We start from the raw sequence: 14887 nt of genomic DNA, 5'->3' as shown, positions 1-14887 counted from the left end.
ATGTACTGTTTTCTTTCATCATAGGAAAATATTTCTTTTGGCATTTGCTTTAAAGGCAGTAATAATCCTGCCTGTAGCCACTGAGACTGAATCAACCAGTTTATTATTATTACAATAGAACATGTTGGCCTTGATTGTGTGCTGTACTCTGCTGTCCAGTAGCAGGCTCCATAATGTGTTTAAGAGAGAAAAAGGAGGTGGACATGCACTTACCAAGGTCTGTCCTTGTAACCATCTCCTCCGGCATCTTACCTCCGACAGACAGCTCTGCTTCATTAACGCCAAGACTGATGTTCCATTTTTATTGGCCATCTGTACTGTGGTATGTTACTCACAACAAATCCATCTACAGCTGCAGTACATCTTTTTGTTTTACTTCTTGTACTACACCACTTCAGAGCAGGTATTTCAGGGATTGCTGAATTTGAATTCTCCCACTCTTTTTCAATAGAGTGGGTCATTTAATTCTCTACTTTTAACTTCCATTTCTTACTAATAAATCCTGCAGAGGCCTGCACTTGTACGCATCCTCATTTGTTATTCTCCACACCTGTCAACTGCGGTTTCCTGAACATCCGTGCAGAATTCTATGACTCGATGATGTTATTGTTGGCATTGTACCTAACTACACATATCATGTGTATGTTTTAAAATACATACATTTATCTACTTTATCATTGTTTTGAGAGGTGAGTGCAAAATAGCAGCCATACATGCATTGATCACTTTAATTTGGATTAGACTTCCTGCACTCAAGTGCTTATGTAAACTTATGACACGGTGCTGTAGTTCTCCGGAAGACTGTCACAAAAATATATGACTTAAAAATGATTTTACATTTTCATCATAGTCGGAATAACCCTAAATCTTACTTTACTGAGCTTGACTAGAAAAACACATATGCATTGTTGATGGAAAGTAAGAGAACAGAGACATTTATTTTTTTCTGGATGTAAGCACATTATATTGATGGATTCTGGTGGGAGAAAAGAAGAATGCAGACCAAGTATTCACTGCTGTGTTGACTAACAGTATCCGATTGTTGCATCAAACGACAACTTGGTGTGCATTTCTGACAGCTATTTGTCACTATAAAATGCGTGTTGCGACAAGGAAGTTGAATTGATCCCATCTCTCGATTAAAAACAATCCATAAAGTACAAAACAGTTCCCAGTTCCACAAATTTCAACCTTGTACAGTCTGTTATCCATATCTGGATGGCATTTGACAGGGAACGGATGATGGAGAGAAGCGATGAAGACTGAGATTCTGTATTTCATTTCCTCTTCCTCCTCTTCAGGGCCTTCCACTCTCCCTCCTGAGTGGCCAAGCTGCCAAAGAGCTCCCTCACTTTCCTCTTTCTCTCTGAATCTCTGAAACACAGAACGTGTGAATAGTTAGAAGCTTTTACTAACAGAACCATTTCACAGAAACATTCTGACGGACCCTTTGTGTTATCCATACCTGTTCATGACCTCATTCAGCTTCTCTCTGGCCAGGAATCGCGTGTCCTTCCTGATCTCCCTCAGAGCACCCTTGAACTCCTTCTTGTATTTGTGCTGCAGTCGCTCCTTCTCTCTCTCCTCTCTGGTGCTGCCACGCTTCTTTCCATAGTCCAACCTGGCAAATATTAAAGAAGCAAATGAGATATTTCAAGCAGATGACCAACCAGCAAATGTGCATACCAGTGTTTACAGTTAACAGTGTTGTAGTACTCGAGATCGGTCTTGGTCTCACTTTTTGAAGGTCTCGTCTCGGAATCGACCGCATGTTTACTCGGTCTTGTCTCGATCTTGGGATTTTATTGCAGGGAACTGCAGGGATTTTGCTAAATTGCCTTGCATTGTCTGCTTTATGCCTATGTGTTAAAACTTGCAAATGCAACCAATAACTTGAGTTATATCTAATTTGAGATTTGTTACCATAAACCCCCCTCTCCCTGCCCCCTTTACACGCACTCCCAAGAAAGTGCAGGAGACAGGAGAAGAAGCTCTGGCTGTCAACACAAATCTGGTCTTGGTCTTGACTCAAACCCTCAAAGTCTCGGTCTCGATACAACACTGGTGCATGCCTTACCTCAGCTTTGTGACGTGGCAACTCATTTCAACAATAATGAAAACGTGTTGCTTTTGTAATTAATTGGATTATCACTTACACTTCAACAATCTTGGGTGTGAGCAGCTTCAGAGGAATTGGCTTCTTCCTCTCTAAAACCAGCCGACTGTGAGTCACAGGAGCACTGCTGATGGTCTCCAGGATCTCACTGTGAAGCTCCTGCAACAAAACAGCAACCACGATTATTAAGGAGAAACTGACAACAGGATACTTTGAGAGAGAAAGAGAAAAAGATAGACCTCGTATCAAAACCTCTTTTGGGCACCAACCTGTAAAAGCTCTGGTAATGTTTGGGCTGAAAGATGTTTGGAAAGCAGCGATCTGATTGGCTGGAAGATGCATGCGAAGGATGTGAGGTCTTTGTAGAGCAGGCAGCACCGCTTCACCAGGTCCAGGCAAGTAGACAGACACATCAACCTGCGGAGTGATACATAAACATGGACGATCATCTCAGTTTTACATTTTGATATTTTTCTCATGGTTATTAGACTCCTCAATAACCCAACACACCCACAGCACTCAATCACCCCCTCAATCTACTCTCCGCCTTACCTCCATTGGCATGTTGGCAGGAGTGTCGTTCATTCTTCATATTTATGAATGTGCGGTATACCCTATACATATACCATATGACCAATGTATGTGTATCTAGAGCGTGAAACATGTTCATGTCTCAGGAGAAACACACATTTCCTGGGACAATGAACCGTTTCTATCTTTGCGTAGTCTTAGATTCACTTTTGTCTTCAATCAAGGCTTAGGTGCAGCACCCAAGTCGTTTTGGGCACCACCTAAGCCGAACGAATGTAAAATCAACTAAATGGTATTTGCAATGAAAAATTAATAAAACGTTGTTAAAAAACAAAACAAAAAAACATCAAAAACTAACTAAATGACCTTTCTCAGATCTAATGATTGTAGTTGGTCCCCAGTGGACTTCTTTAGCAAGCTTTTTGAGTGTTATTTATATATTATCTGCTCTAGCTTTTCCAATGTGTTAGACACAGATATAGTAATAATAATGGTCTAAAATTATGTTAAATTGCATTTATTTTAATAAGATTTTCTTAAGGGAGGGCCCCTAAACCCCCTGCCAAATACATGCACCTAAGTCTTCCACAGACCTAGGGGAAACACTGACAGCCAAGCAGGCAGCTCTGTGAGGCTGTATTCAGACACAGCAGTGCTTTGAGCTATATGCTAACGTCAGCATGCTAGCCTAGCACGCAATGACAGTGCTAGAAAGCTGATATTAAGTAGGTGTAATGTGCAATAATGTTCTTAGTTTAGCATGTTATGTTGCTAATTGCCACTAAACAAAAAGTAGCGCTGAGCCTGATGGGGATGCCATCACTTTTACAGGTATTTGGTCATAAACTAAAATATTGTAGAAAGAGAAATAAAAAGACAGATTCATGTTGTCCTGAAGGCCAGAAGAGGTGCGAAATACTATGCGAGAGGTGGAAATTATAGCTCCTTCTACGGTTTCTAGTTTAGTCTACATTGTAGAGTAATAGGTAGGACAGTTTGTGTAGAGTCTACAAGAACTGTTCCTCACTATTACTCCAGGAGTTCAACACTGTGTGTCAAAACATTCATCTTTACACATTTAGACACACTGTGGCCTTCATGCAGTGTACACTCACTCTGCCCCTTCCTACCCAAATGCTGCATCCCTCTAACCACAGCTCCTAGACTCCTGACACACAGCTGCTGGTGTGGCATGAGTCACAGTGACGTCTGAAGGAATACAGGATAGGACCGGCCACCCAGGTGTGAGGAGCATGAGTCACATGCAGCTCTGTGTTCATAACCGTGTGGATCAGACCTTAAGGCAAGGTATTTTAAAGATGATTTAGAGAGTAGGTATTTAGGATTGCAGCATGCCTCAGTCAGAGTTATTGGGAATTAAAATACTTCTGCTTTCCAATAGAAACACCGTATAAACAAATCCTTCTTTTGGTTAATGGTTACAGACAAAAAAAAGCGCTTAATGATTTTGAATTTCTAATCTTTGTAATTGATATTAGATACATAGATGATTAAATGGCGTTTATTCTGCGTGAATTGCAGGTATACTTATTTTTCTTTGACAAATATAGCCAATAAATGAAATGAATTTCTCTCCAAAATAACCGTGTTTGAGTCTGAGTGATGTATGGCATGTTGTGAGCATTATTTTAGTTGAGTACAAATACAAATGTATATTCTCACACACTGTGCACAATCATGGACTGCTAAAGTCTGTTTGCAAGTTTTGCTTGGTGCCCACACACCAGCTGCTGTGTGAAACCACGCTGGCGACTCATCAGAATCACACGAGCGAATGTATCAGCTCTGAGCCATACAGTCTAAACACAGTTACAGGTAAACACAGTATGGTGGCTTATCTTATCTATGCATTAATAAAGACCCTCAGTACACACTCATTCTTTATCAGCACTGCATGACATGCTAATCTTTTATCAAGTGTTGTAAAGCAACTGGTTAAAGAAGAGATCTGAGTGATGAGTGCATGTCTGTGTGCTTCCATTTTGTCTTTTTCTTTTGCAAAAGAACAAATAAGCTTGTCTTTTCATCACTTATATATAAAAAAAAAAAAAAAAAAAAAAAAAAAAAAAATGTAAATTAATCATTCTAACTTGATTTATCGCCGTTTTATTTTTTGGTGGTCACATTCTGGTCCAAACTGAACGTGAGAAGCTGTGTGAAGACAAAACGTTTTCTCACACTTAATCTCCCTCCCTCTCTTCCTACTGGGCCTATAATTGTCTCCAAGCAAGTGTTCACTCCTGTTATTACATGGTGTTGTTACATACTCAATTCTACATGGCCAATAAGGGATTCTGAGATCTGTGGTGTCTAAATGCCATGTCTCTGGGGGTCAGCTGTATATACAGTACAGAGGGGTATACAAACAGTATCTGGCTTTAATGTATAAATCATTTTGGAACAGTGATCAATGTAAACCAGGGGCAGTAATTCAATAAAGAAATTACAAAAATGCTTGTGTCATTTAAAATCTTTCTGATAAGCCTGGATAGGTTCACATTGTTTCTCAAAACATTGCTCACATGCCCATATTGCATTGAAATATGTTTTAGTTCCCTATAATCATTCCTCCAGTCCATACAGTTAAAGGTGCACAGATTAAAGGAGGTTAAAGATGGGATGTAGAATGAAAGTTTGTGAAGTGCTGTTAAGGGCAGATTTAGCTGCTGTTAACAGAACGGTCAGGATGAAAGAATCATAATCGGGCTGTTCTAAACTACTCAATGCACAACTGTATCACATAAAGTTATGTAACTTCATAGTCATCTCTCACCCTGCCTACTTAGCTTTCAAATCTAATCAATTTGGTACCTCATGGCCAAAAGATGGGTTCCTAGGTTATTGCTGACTAACGTGTTTTTCTATGTTGTTGCAGAAAATTGTAAAAATAGATTAGCCATTATTAGATTGTTTTGCCAACTGACTGAAATAACATCAAAATGAGTGTATGGTTTAGGGGTTTGACCAGCTTCTTTCCCTCCAGGTGTACTCCCCTCCTACCTATGGTGATCTCTGCCGAGCTCATTTTTGAGTTCCAGGCGTTGGGTCGCAGACAATGGAAGGCTTTTCTTGCTCCAGCTCTGGCAGGACTCGGAGTCTGACAACACCAGCAGATCACTGCACTTGCCTGATGGCCTAAAGGGCAGCACCACAGTGTAACCTGCAACACAATGTCAAGGTCTATCAGCTCGGTTTCACCTTACGAACGCTGGCACCAAATAAAAGGCGTGATTGAATTGTGGAAATGTGTGTGCAGCTACCTAGAGCGGTCTTGTCCTGCACGGCCAGATGTAGCGTTCCAGCCAGGAAGTTGATGAGCTCAGGCAGGAAGCGCTTTGAAAACGAGACGTACTCCACTGCCAGACAGCACAGTGCTAAACCGGACGTCAAGTCCTGTAATGATCTCACTGGGCACTAAGGACGTACAAATCACAGACAACAACACACACACACGCAGGTATGATTATGGCATTAGTGCGGAAAATCAAAAATCCATTCGTTTAACATTGATTTTGTGCTATTTAAGGAGGAGATTCACTTCAACATAACTTCCATGTGAGTGTTTCAGCTGCAGCACTGGAAAGAAAATACCAGTGTAACTTCATACAGCTGTTTTGACCTGGAAAACTTATAATGAATAATTGAAAATGTTTGAGTTATGCCCTTTCTTTCTTATCTGGAGAAATTCCACACAAAAAAAAGATGACTAATGAGAGGAAGAGGGCTGGATTCAAACAGAATGAGAGATGGCGAAATCCCACTAGAGGCAGGATGAGTCAAGGCGGTACAAAATAAAGCTCTAATGATACAGACAATAAGAAACACACTGAAGACTGTGTGTACCTTGGTGAGAGCCTGGCTGATGTAAAGCAGCGCTGGAGTGGTAACTGGGTGTCTGAAGTCTGAGGTAGGAAACAACAGGGCTGTCACCTTCAGGTAGATGAGCTTGAAACACAAAAACAAACATACTGTAGCTGCATTTGTCATATACAGAAGAACGAATATTCTCATTTGATAGAAAGAGCAAGGGGCATCACTTCCACTGAGGATGGGAGGGGACAAACTGCACCTCCCTTACTTTGAACTGAACCTGTACTTTTATTGATAGTGAATACTCTCTTAGGACACTAAAATCAAACATGAATCAAAGCTCAAGTCAGCATTTGTAGTAAGATGTACAGTAAGTACAACATATCTAACCATTTATTTTATTTACATTGTTGCCCATTGACCAAGAGGACAATATTTTAAGCAGAGGCTAGAATCGATATAGGGCGGTCAAGCAACATTTAAAACCTCTAAACCACCCTGATAAACATTCAACATGTTTACGGTATTCACAGCAAATCCATACCATGTCCAGTGCTGGGAAAGCAACATGCCCTTTGACCTCAAGCACCTCCTCCATGCTATGACCAGCGTCTCCGAGGATGCTCTGCATGGCTTTACACGCTGCTTCCGGAAACATCTGACACAAAGTGTACAACTCTCTACACACACAGAGAGAGAGAGAGAGAGAGAGAGAGAGAGAGAGAGAGAGAGAGAGAGAGAGAGAGAGAAAAGAAACAACAGCGCAGAAATGAGCAGACAATGTTTCGTTTCGAGAACTAAAAATTTGAGGAGGTAAAACCAGGTGAAAGAAAGCCACTTTTTGAACTCACGGTATGAGCTTATCTATGGTGGTGAGCTCAGGCGGACTCCTGGTGGCCAGTTCTCCGATGTACTCCAACAGAAAGACAAACAGTTTCTGGGACAAACACAGGATAACATTTTAAGTTCATACGGCACTGAATGCAACCTGAAACTGGCCACCGAGACCGAGGCACAGCATTCATTTCCAAAAATATATAGCCTGCTATATTGTACCTGCAGTTTGAGCTTATTGCCCACAGCCAAACTAGCATGGTTGCTTTTCTGAGTCCTGGCCACAATGAGGCGCTGGTTGTCAGGCGTGTGGCCATGGAGCAAATCTTTCAGGTCGCTGTAGTTCTCTGGAGCTACGAGAGGAGGAAACACAGAATGGTGATGATCCTAATCTCAGGTTTACTCAAGATGCTCCAATGATTCTAATTCAGATGATGAAGAGAAGTCAACTCCAACAGAAAAGGAAAGTTAAGAAATTTACTTTGAAAAAATAATTAGTATTATTATTATTTATTTTTTTATTATTAATCAGGGTAAAATTGAGGTCTGATTTTAATGACGTCGGTCCTGAGTTTCATACGTTTGTTTCGGTGCGTACTTACCAGTAAATGTGTATGGAAGCTCGGCTTTAGCTGCCTCCTGCTGGGCCTTTATCTCCTCTTTGCTCAGACTCGGTTTAGCACTGGCCTTCTCATCCTGTTTTTCCTCCTCATCCTCGCTTTCTTGCTCGGACTCTAGGTCAGAGTGACCATCTTCTTCCTCACTGCTGCCCTCTTGCTCCTCTTCCTCCTCCTCCTCCTCCTCTTCGTCTCCATCTTCATCTTCCTCCTCTGCCTCGGATTCCTCCTCCTCTCCACTCTGTCCCTCTTCTTCATCTTCACCCTTGTCTTCCTCGGACTCCTCTCCAATGTTCCACTTTCCGTCCTGGGCACACAAAAGAAATGTGAATTAAACACATTCTGTATCAACACATGAATCAACAAAACCAGAGAGGAATATTCCAGAAACAAACCCGTTCTTTATCACACAGGCCCTTCGTATAGCGTCGCCTCTTACCTGATAAGACAGGGTCTTCTTGTCGTCCGTATCCAGGATGAAGCCATCATTGAGGTCATCAGCAGACATGTGGATCTGACTCTGAGAACTCTCCCCGACTTCGTCTCCCATCATCCTCCTCAGACGGTCAGCCTGGAGAAAGCAGAAAGACGAACTGTACTATCACACAGAGCATTCAACTGTGTGTTGATGACAAGAAGCTGTTGTCATTGAGATAAAAGCGAACATACCTCTAGTTTCTGCAGCTTCTCCCTCTCCTCCCGGGCGAGCTCCTCCGGGGTTTTCAGCTTCTCCGAGGGCTGAGCCTTCATCTCGAAGCCGAGCTCTCTGACCATCATGTCATACTGTTCCAGCTGGAACGCACAGAGGCATCAGGGAGAGAACAAAACAAACGTCAGCCTCTGACACTGATGAATAACAGGCGCACAGCGGAGGAACAACATTTTGCTGATTGGCTGGTGTGACTCTACCTTGGGCTTCTCCTCCTCGACGCGTTCACCTTTGGGCGTCTTTTTCACCATCAGAGCCTGGATGCTCTTCCACTCCTGGTCCAGCTTCTCCGTCAGCTCCTGTGCCTCCTCTTTCTGCACCTGTCGTTCCCGCTGAAAACGTCAACGAAATTCAAGAAAACCCAGAAGTTAATCATCTGGACTACAAGCAAATCTTTAAAAAAAAACAGGTCACTCAAGAATTCCTTCATTTTTAAAATATGCTGAAGGATTACCTTAAAACAGCTGGGCACTGGTGTTTTAAGCTAAAGTTCCTCAAACAGGAATAAATGGGGCATTTGTTGGGGACTATTTTCAGCTGTGAATGTGAGACTTAGATTTATGGGATGACTCCCGCAAGGAAACTGGATTTCCAGCAGCAGATTTCAGCAGCTTACAAAACACTTATATAGAAAATAAATAGATATAAAAAATACAGTATAGAAAATACAGTATAAGAATAACAATAAACTTTTAGCTAAATATAGGAAGTAAATATATAGGACTGTGTATGGCATTGTGTTATTATACAGTGAATAAATGACATTTAGCATAAATTAGCAGTTAATAGTAGTGGTGCGCTAGCGAGTATTTACAGCAACAGGAAGATATATGTGGGATTCACTCAAAATGAACTACAATCGTGTTCATTGTAATGAAGCTACGGTGTGGCTCATTTAATTGTGTTTTTAATTGTTTTTGGACAACAATGGAGCTCTTTGACACAGAGGATCAAGCAATATCAGGCTTTAGCTACTTTAGCCACTTGTTAGTGAGATCAATTCACTGTTGGTTTAGTTTTTTTATGAGATTATGAGATTTTTTTAAAATATAAGATATGCCCTGACTTTTTCTTTAATGACTAAATACAATTCCATATGGGGAGAGTGCAGTTCACTTGTGGGCATATATCTCTGTATCCATATTTACCAGAGGGAAAAGGTCTGCGTGAAACCAAGTTAACCAAAAGGATTGTGCTACTGGCTCACCTTCTCCAGCTTGGACTTCTGGATGAGCTCTTCGATCAGCTCCTGTCTGGACTTGGCCCTGTGGCTTCCTTCCCCCTCCTGCTGCTCCCCCAAGCTTTTCTTTCTGAGGAGGCCCCCTCCTCCGAAGTGAGAGGCGGTCAGCTCAGCTAGATGAGAGAGAGAAATAGTGTCACTCAGGGTGCGATTTGTGAAAAAAGCAGGGGGGGGGGGGGGTTGATAATAAAAGAGGGAGGGGAAAAACTTAAATTAACTTTCTGTTTCATTTGGTGTTTGGACCCCAGCAAATCTCACCTGACAAAAGACCTTTCTCTTCTGATTCATCGTCGCTGTTCACAAGGTCATTGAATTTCTCCATCTCAGCCAGCGACTGGCCGTAATGAGTCAGCTCCTCTTCCTCGTTCAGGTTGTACACATCCTTCTTATCATGGTTACGCTGAACGATAAAGCACAGTTTGACTGAGAGTTTAGTATACATAGTGAGATTTGTTTGACGTTGTGAGTAACAAATGACTCATGTAAAAAGTTCAGAAGGCCGTAGCTACATGAAGGAAGTCTAAGTAGAGACAAACGGCTCCTTGGATAGTGGTATTACTGTACTCAATCTGTTTTCACATCTGTCTGAATGCAAGGTTTATTCAGTTTAAAGGTAGTCTCGCATTGCCAGACCTTCCTCCACAGCGTTGCAGAGGAGGGTCTGGCTAGTCCACACAGCATTCCGGGATGGGAGAAAAACGTGCTGTGGTTTATTGGCATTTCTTTAAACCAATCAATATCGTCATGGGCGGCGCTAGGCGCCGGACGGAGCCACGGTGCCGCTGCAAAATAGCCTCAGGAAGGAACTTGTTTTGGTGGAACACGTGCGCGTTCAAAAGTTGTTTTAGTCGTGCAACAGAAAACTCAGATTGGACAGATAGTCTAGCTAGCTGTCTGGATTTACCCTGCAGAGATCTGAGGAGCAGTTAACCATAGTCCTCAGAAATCCACCGGAGTTTAAAATTCCAACACAAACAAAAAGGAAGGTAAAGGACATCCGGGCGAAAAGAGTGTGATCCGGTGGAATTTCCAGCAGCACCGGACCAAACCCGGAAGTGGAACGTCGTGGATATAGACTAGTTTAAAGGTGACGTGCATGGCAAGACCTGATGTTGGGTGTGTCGTAATGCAAATCATTACATCACTGACCTGTCTCTCCATTGCGAACCTCTTCAGGATTTTGTCTTCTGGTGCCATCTTGGTGTCATACTCTCCAAAACGCCTGTCAATGAATTTGCTGGACTTGTTCTTCTGTTTGTATTCCTTCAGGAGGGTTTCTTTTCTCTACATGTCAAAAATCAAGAATTACAAATGATTTCTGTCCACTCCAAAACACACACACACACACAAAGCTCCATCGCGCTACTAAAACATTGATCCTTCATAACAGAGTTACAAATGTGTTCCTTTTGTGTGCACCAAGAGTTATGTCAATGCATTACTGATCAATCTATATGATCTGATAAGCAGCTAAAACCTCACATGTATACATAAATACAAAATCATAAATTAGAAGCAATATTTAATAAAGTGTGCAGATTCTACTTTTGTCCTCACTTTAAGTTGTGCTTAGTTCGTGGTACTTTCTGTCCCCTCTCAGCATGATACTGTGAGCCCCAGGCTTCACAGCACAGATAGTGTTAAAGGGATGATGAGCTGTGACCCATGACTGCCAGATACAGTGCTAAAGTAGAAGAGTTTATCTTTTATTTTTCATTTCATCAGGCGGCGGAATCTTTTATGTTTTATTCAGAGTCTGCCGTCCTTTTTCTTTATTCTGTTGTTTTGCCCAGATTTGTCTAACACTGACATTTCCCACTTCTATGGTTTCTATGTGAAGCTGCAGTTCCCTGAGTGTTTGGTCACTTTGGTCAAAGAACCAGGTGCCATTTTCACAAAACATCCTAAGGCAATAAGTATCTCCTGACTGGCCAAAATAGGGGGAATTCATAAGAATAAAGGGCCTAAAGTTGAGAACTCCTACGTTTTTGGTTGGTAAAATCAGTCAGCTGCTGTCGGTAATGCACCTCATCACTTTTGCCTTTTGTAAAATTACACCGATTATGATTACAAAAATACAATTTGATGGCAGTTGAAGTAATAAGGATCCAATTGACTGATCAAGAAATTCATGCAATCCTCCGAGATGTTGGGTCGCGCAGCATTTTTCGGCATAAGAAGATTGCACGATTATGGAATATCTCAATAGTCAGAATTATTCATCAACCCAAAAATCATCACGTCATTAAATGCACATTAAATAATCACCATCTGTAATAAATGTATAAAAAGTAAAGTTGATTTCAAGGCATTAGCTGGACTGAACTGGTGCTATATGTAGAATTATAATTATTTATAATTCTTAGGTGAAACCGTAAATTTCACAGTATCAAAATGCAGATGGTGTTTGATGCCAGAAACAATCTATTAAACAAATCAATATTTGAATATGCTTTATGTAAACATAAAAAACGTGTTAATGAAAACTATCTATTTATGTAATTAAATGTGCCCCTGTGTTTTGATGAATTATTTATTTCACAGACCGGTCACCTGGCAACGAATCACTGCAGACATGATGAATGTCATTTTGATTACAAAGCAAATATGTTTGTCCATTTAATGAGTTTAGAAATTGAAGGTAGCAGAAATGTTCTGGTTGTGTAATTGCTTGCAGAAAGAGAGAAGTTGCTGAAGGTGTAGGAGTAAAAACATGAGATTGAGATTTTTTTTTCGTACCTTATTAATGGCTTTGGATCGAGACACGCCAGGCAGACCCACATCATGCTTGCTTTTTCTCCCCAGAATATCAAATTTCTTCCTGTTGATTTTCACCTCAAAAGGGTTGTTTTTGATCTCAGTTGAAGTCTTGGTTTTGCGGACCTTGTCGGCCATGCTCCTCTTCTTGGGTGCCTTCCCCATCTGTAACAGAGTAAGTTGGTGGACATATTGAGCTAACATTACTGACATTACAGACTCTGTTCATCAGCCTTACCTCCATCTGAGAGAAACTCTCACTTGATACACCACATGAATTAAATGGGCACTGAAAACCATGACATTTTGAATGTGTGCTGCTATAACGTTAATGGTGCAAATATCCCTCCTGCATGAAGTTTCCTTCCCAGAATACTCTGACAGACTCTAGTATCTCTAATATACTCATGAAAGCAAAAGTATAACAACATGTAATAGAAACGACCATTATACGACAAAAGGCAAAACCTGGAGCTACTTTACAGCTAACTAGCTTCGCTATGAGCCGACAACAATTGGTAAACAAACTGACGTTATCACGCAGAGGCAGCGTTTACCTTTTAGTCGCGCTGAGGAGTCGAGTTATTAAATCCAGGCGGAAGAAAACATGGGACACTAACGCTCTGCCAACCCTGAATTTAATAAATAACACTTTAATATTTAACTATCCACGTTGTTTCACTGGGTTTCCATTTCCAGCATGCACAAGTCTGAGGTCAAAGTTTAAAACAAAGAAGCAGAAAAGAGCTACTTCCGGTGTGAGATTCCCTACAGCGCCTCTAGCGTTGACAAGCTTTTACAATAAGACAAGAGTTTTTTTATTTTTATTTTTTTTTATCTTTATTATACAACAGTCATACAAACATTCAAGGCACAATGTGTTTGTACATTTGTCAAAAACGTGTTTACAGCTTAAACAGTATATACAACAAAAATAAGATACTAGGGGTCTTTACAGACAAGTGTGTAGGCGGCAGGTCGCAAAGTGACGCATGCGCAACTCACATCTGCACTCGACTCACATCGGATAGTGACACCTCCCGTCTCCAGGCTGCAGCAACCCGACTCCGATAAGAGCACGGGTTACACAGAAAACTGGGTAAAATATAAAGTAGGCTAGTCTACATATTGTATACTAGTGTATATGTATTTTTCCATAAGTAACATAACAATAATAAATATCTTTTATTATAGTATCTGCAGAAACTGCATTTGCTCCACCTTGGTCTAGAGATGGATTGCTATTAAATTGTGTTCAGACGTTCATGGTCCCCAGAGGATGAATCTTACTGACTTTGGAGAACCTCAGGCTTTTCCTCCAGCGCCACCATGATGTTGACATTTGTAGTTCAGAGTTCCTCAACATCCATCCGATGATTTCCCATGAAATGTAGCCTACAACAGATTATTCAAATGTCCTTGGAGGTAACATTTCAACTGACTTTTCCTCTGGTGCTACCAGCAGGTCAAAAGTTTTTACTTACCTACTTGATGGACACCAAATTTGGTACATTCATGGTTCACAGGCGATGTAGTCTAATTGGGGGTCCTCAGTCTTTTCCTCTAGCGCCACCATGAGGTTGACATTTTAGCTCTTTATTGAAATATCTTTCTATCTTCTGTGGAATTTGTTATACACATTCATGGACCCCAGAGGATGAAGTGTAATAACCTTGATCTCTTGACTTTTTATCTGGCCAAAATGTCATTTTGTCCAATACTTTGGTTTATGGCCAAATACCTGCAAACATGAATGACAAAAGAAGCTCTGCAACACAAAATAGTCTATTTTTTTTAAACATTTTCCAAATTTTTGCATTCATATTGTTAAATACTATATTCTTTGACAATTTAACATACTCAAATGGAAAAGTCTGAAAAGAGAAAATCCCTCTTTGATAGAGGTTACAACTCATACATGCAGTTAAAAAAAAAGTTGGAAACCACTGATCTATATAAATGTGACTTTATTGAAACAAACTTAAACATATAAAAGAGAATTTGGAATTAAATCTTTACACTTTAACTAAATGTAAATGGATGTTATTGAAAATCTCATTTTATTAGCCTCATGAATTATAATACCAAAACAATTTCTTATATTAATGTTAGAGTCGAGGGCTCCTAATTGTTACCAAGCTTTCCTAAACTGATCATACATTAGCTTAGGTAACTTTATAACGTCTGCTCTTAAATTTGGTTTGAATAACTAATAAAAATATGGTTTATGGAAAGTTAATCTGTTTACGTAA

The 14887-nt window shown here is 40.6% G+C and overlaps 1 protein-coding gene across 1 annotated transcript; it reads right to left on the bottom strand.

The window, feature by feature from the left end:
• Positions 1-905: 905 nt before the first annotated feature.
• Positions 906-13404, bottom strand: nop14 (NOP14 nucleolar protein homolog (yeast)). Its single transcript, XM_031317549.2, has 19 exons — positions 13193-13404; positions 12618-12800; positions 11028-11162; positions 10137-10278; positions 9846-9991; positions 8839-8970; positions 8599-8721; positions 8369-8500; positions 7915-8236; positions 7535-7665; positions 7330-7415; positions 7023-7158; positions 6512-6613; positions 5929-6082; positions 5669-5828; positions 2386-2533; positions 2157-2275; positions 1466-1621; positions 906-1374 (listed from the first exon to the last, which is right to left on the bottom strand). Exons 2-19 carry the CDS (start codon positions 12798-12800, stop codon positions 1278-1280), a joined length of 2604 nt encoding a protein of 867 aa, XP_031173409.1. The 5' UTR covers positions 13193-13404; the 3' UTR covers positions 906-1277.
• Between the last annotated feature and the right edge of the window lie 1483 nt (positions 13405-14887).

Source organism: Sander lucioperca, chromosome 14 (genome assembly GCF_008315115.2).
Source record: "Sander lucioperca isolate FBNREF2018 chromosome 14, SLUC_FBN_1.2, whole genome shotgun sequence".
Classification (NCBI taxonomy): Eukaryota; Metazoa; Chordata; class Actinopteri; order Perciformes; family Percidae; genus Sander; species Sander lucioperca.
This window is presented reverse-complemented; position numbering and strand designations above follow the sequence as displayed.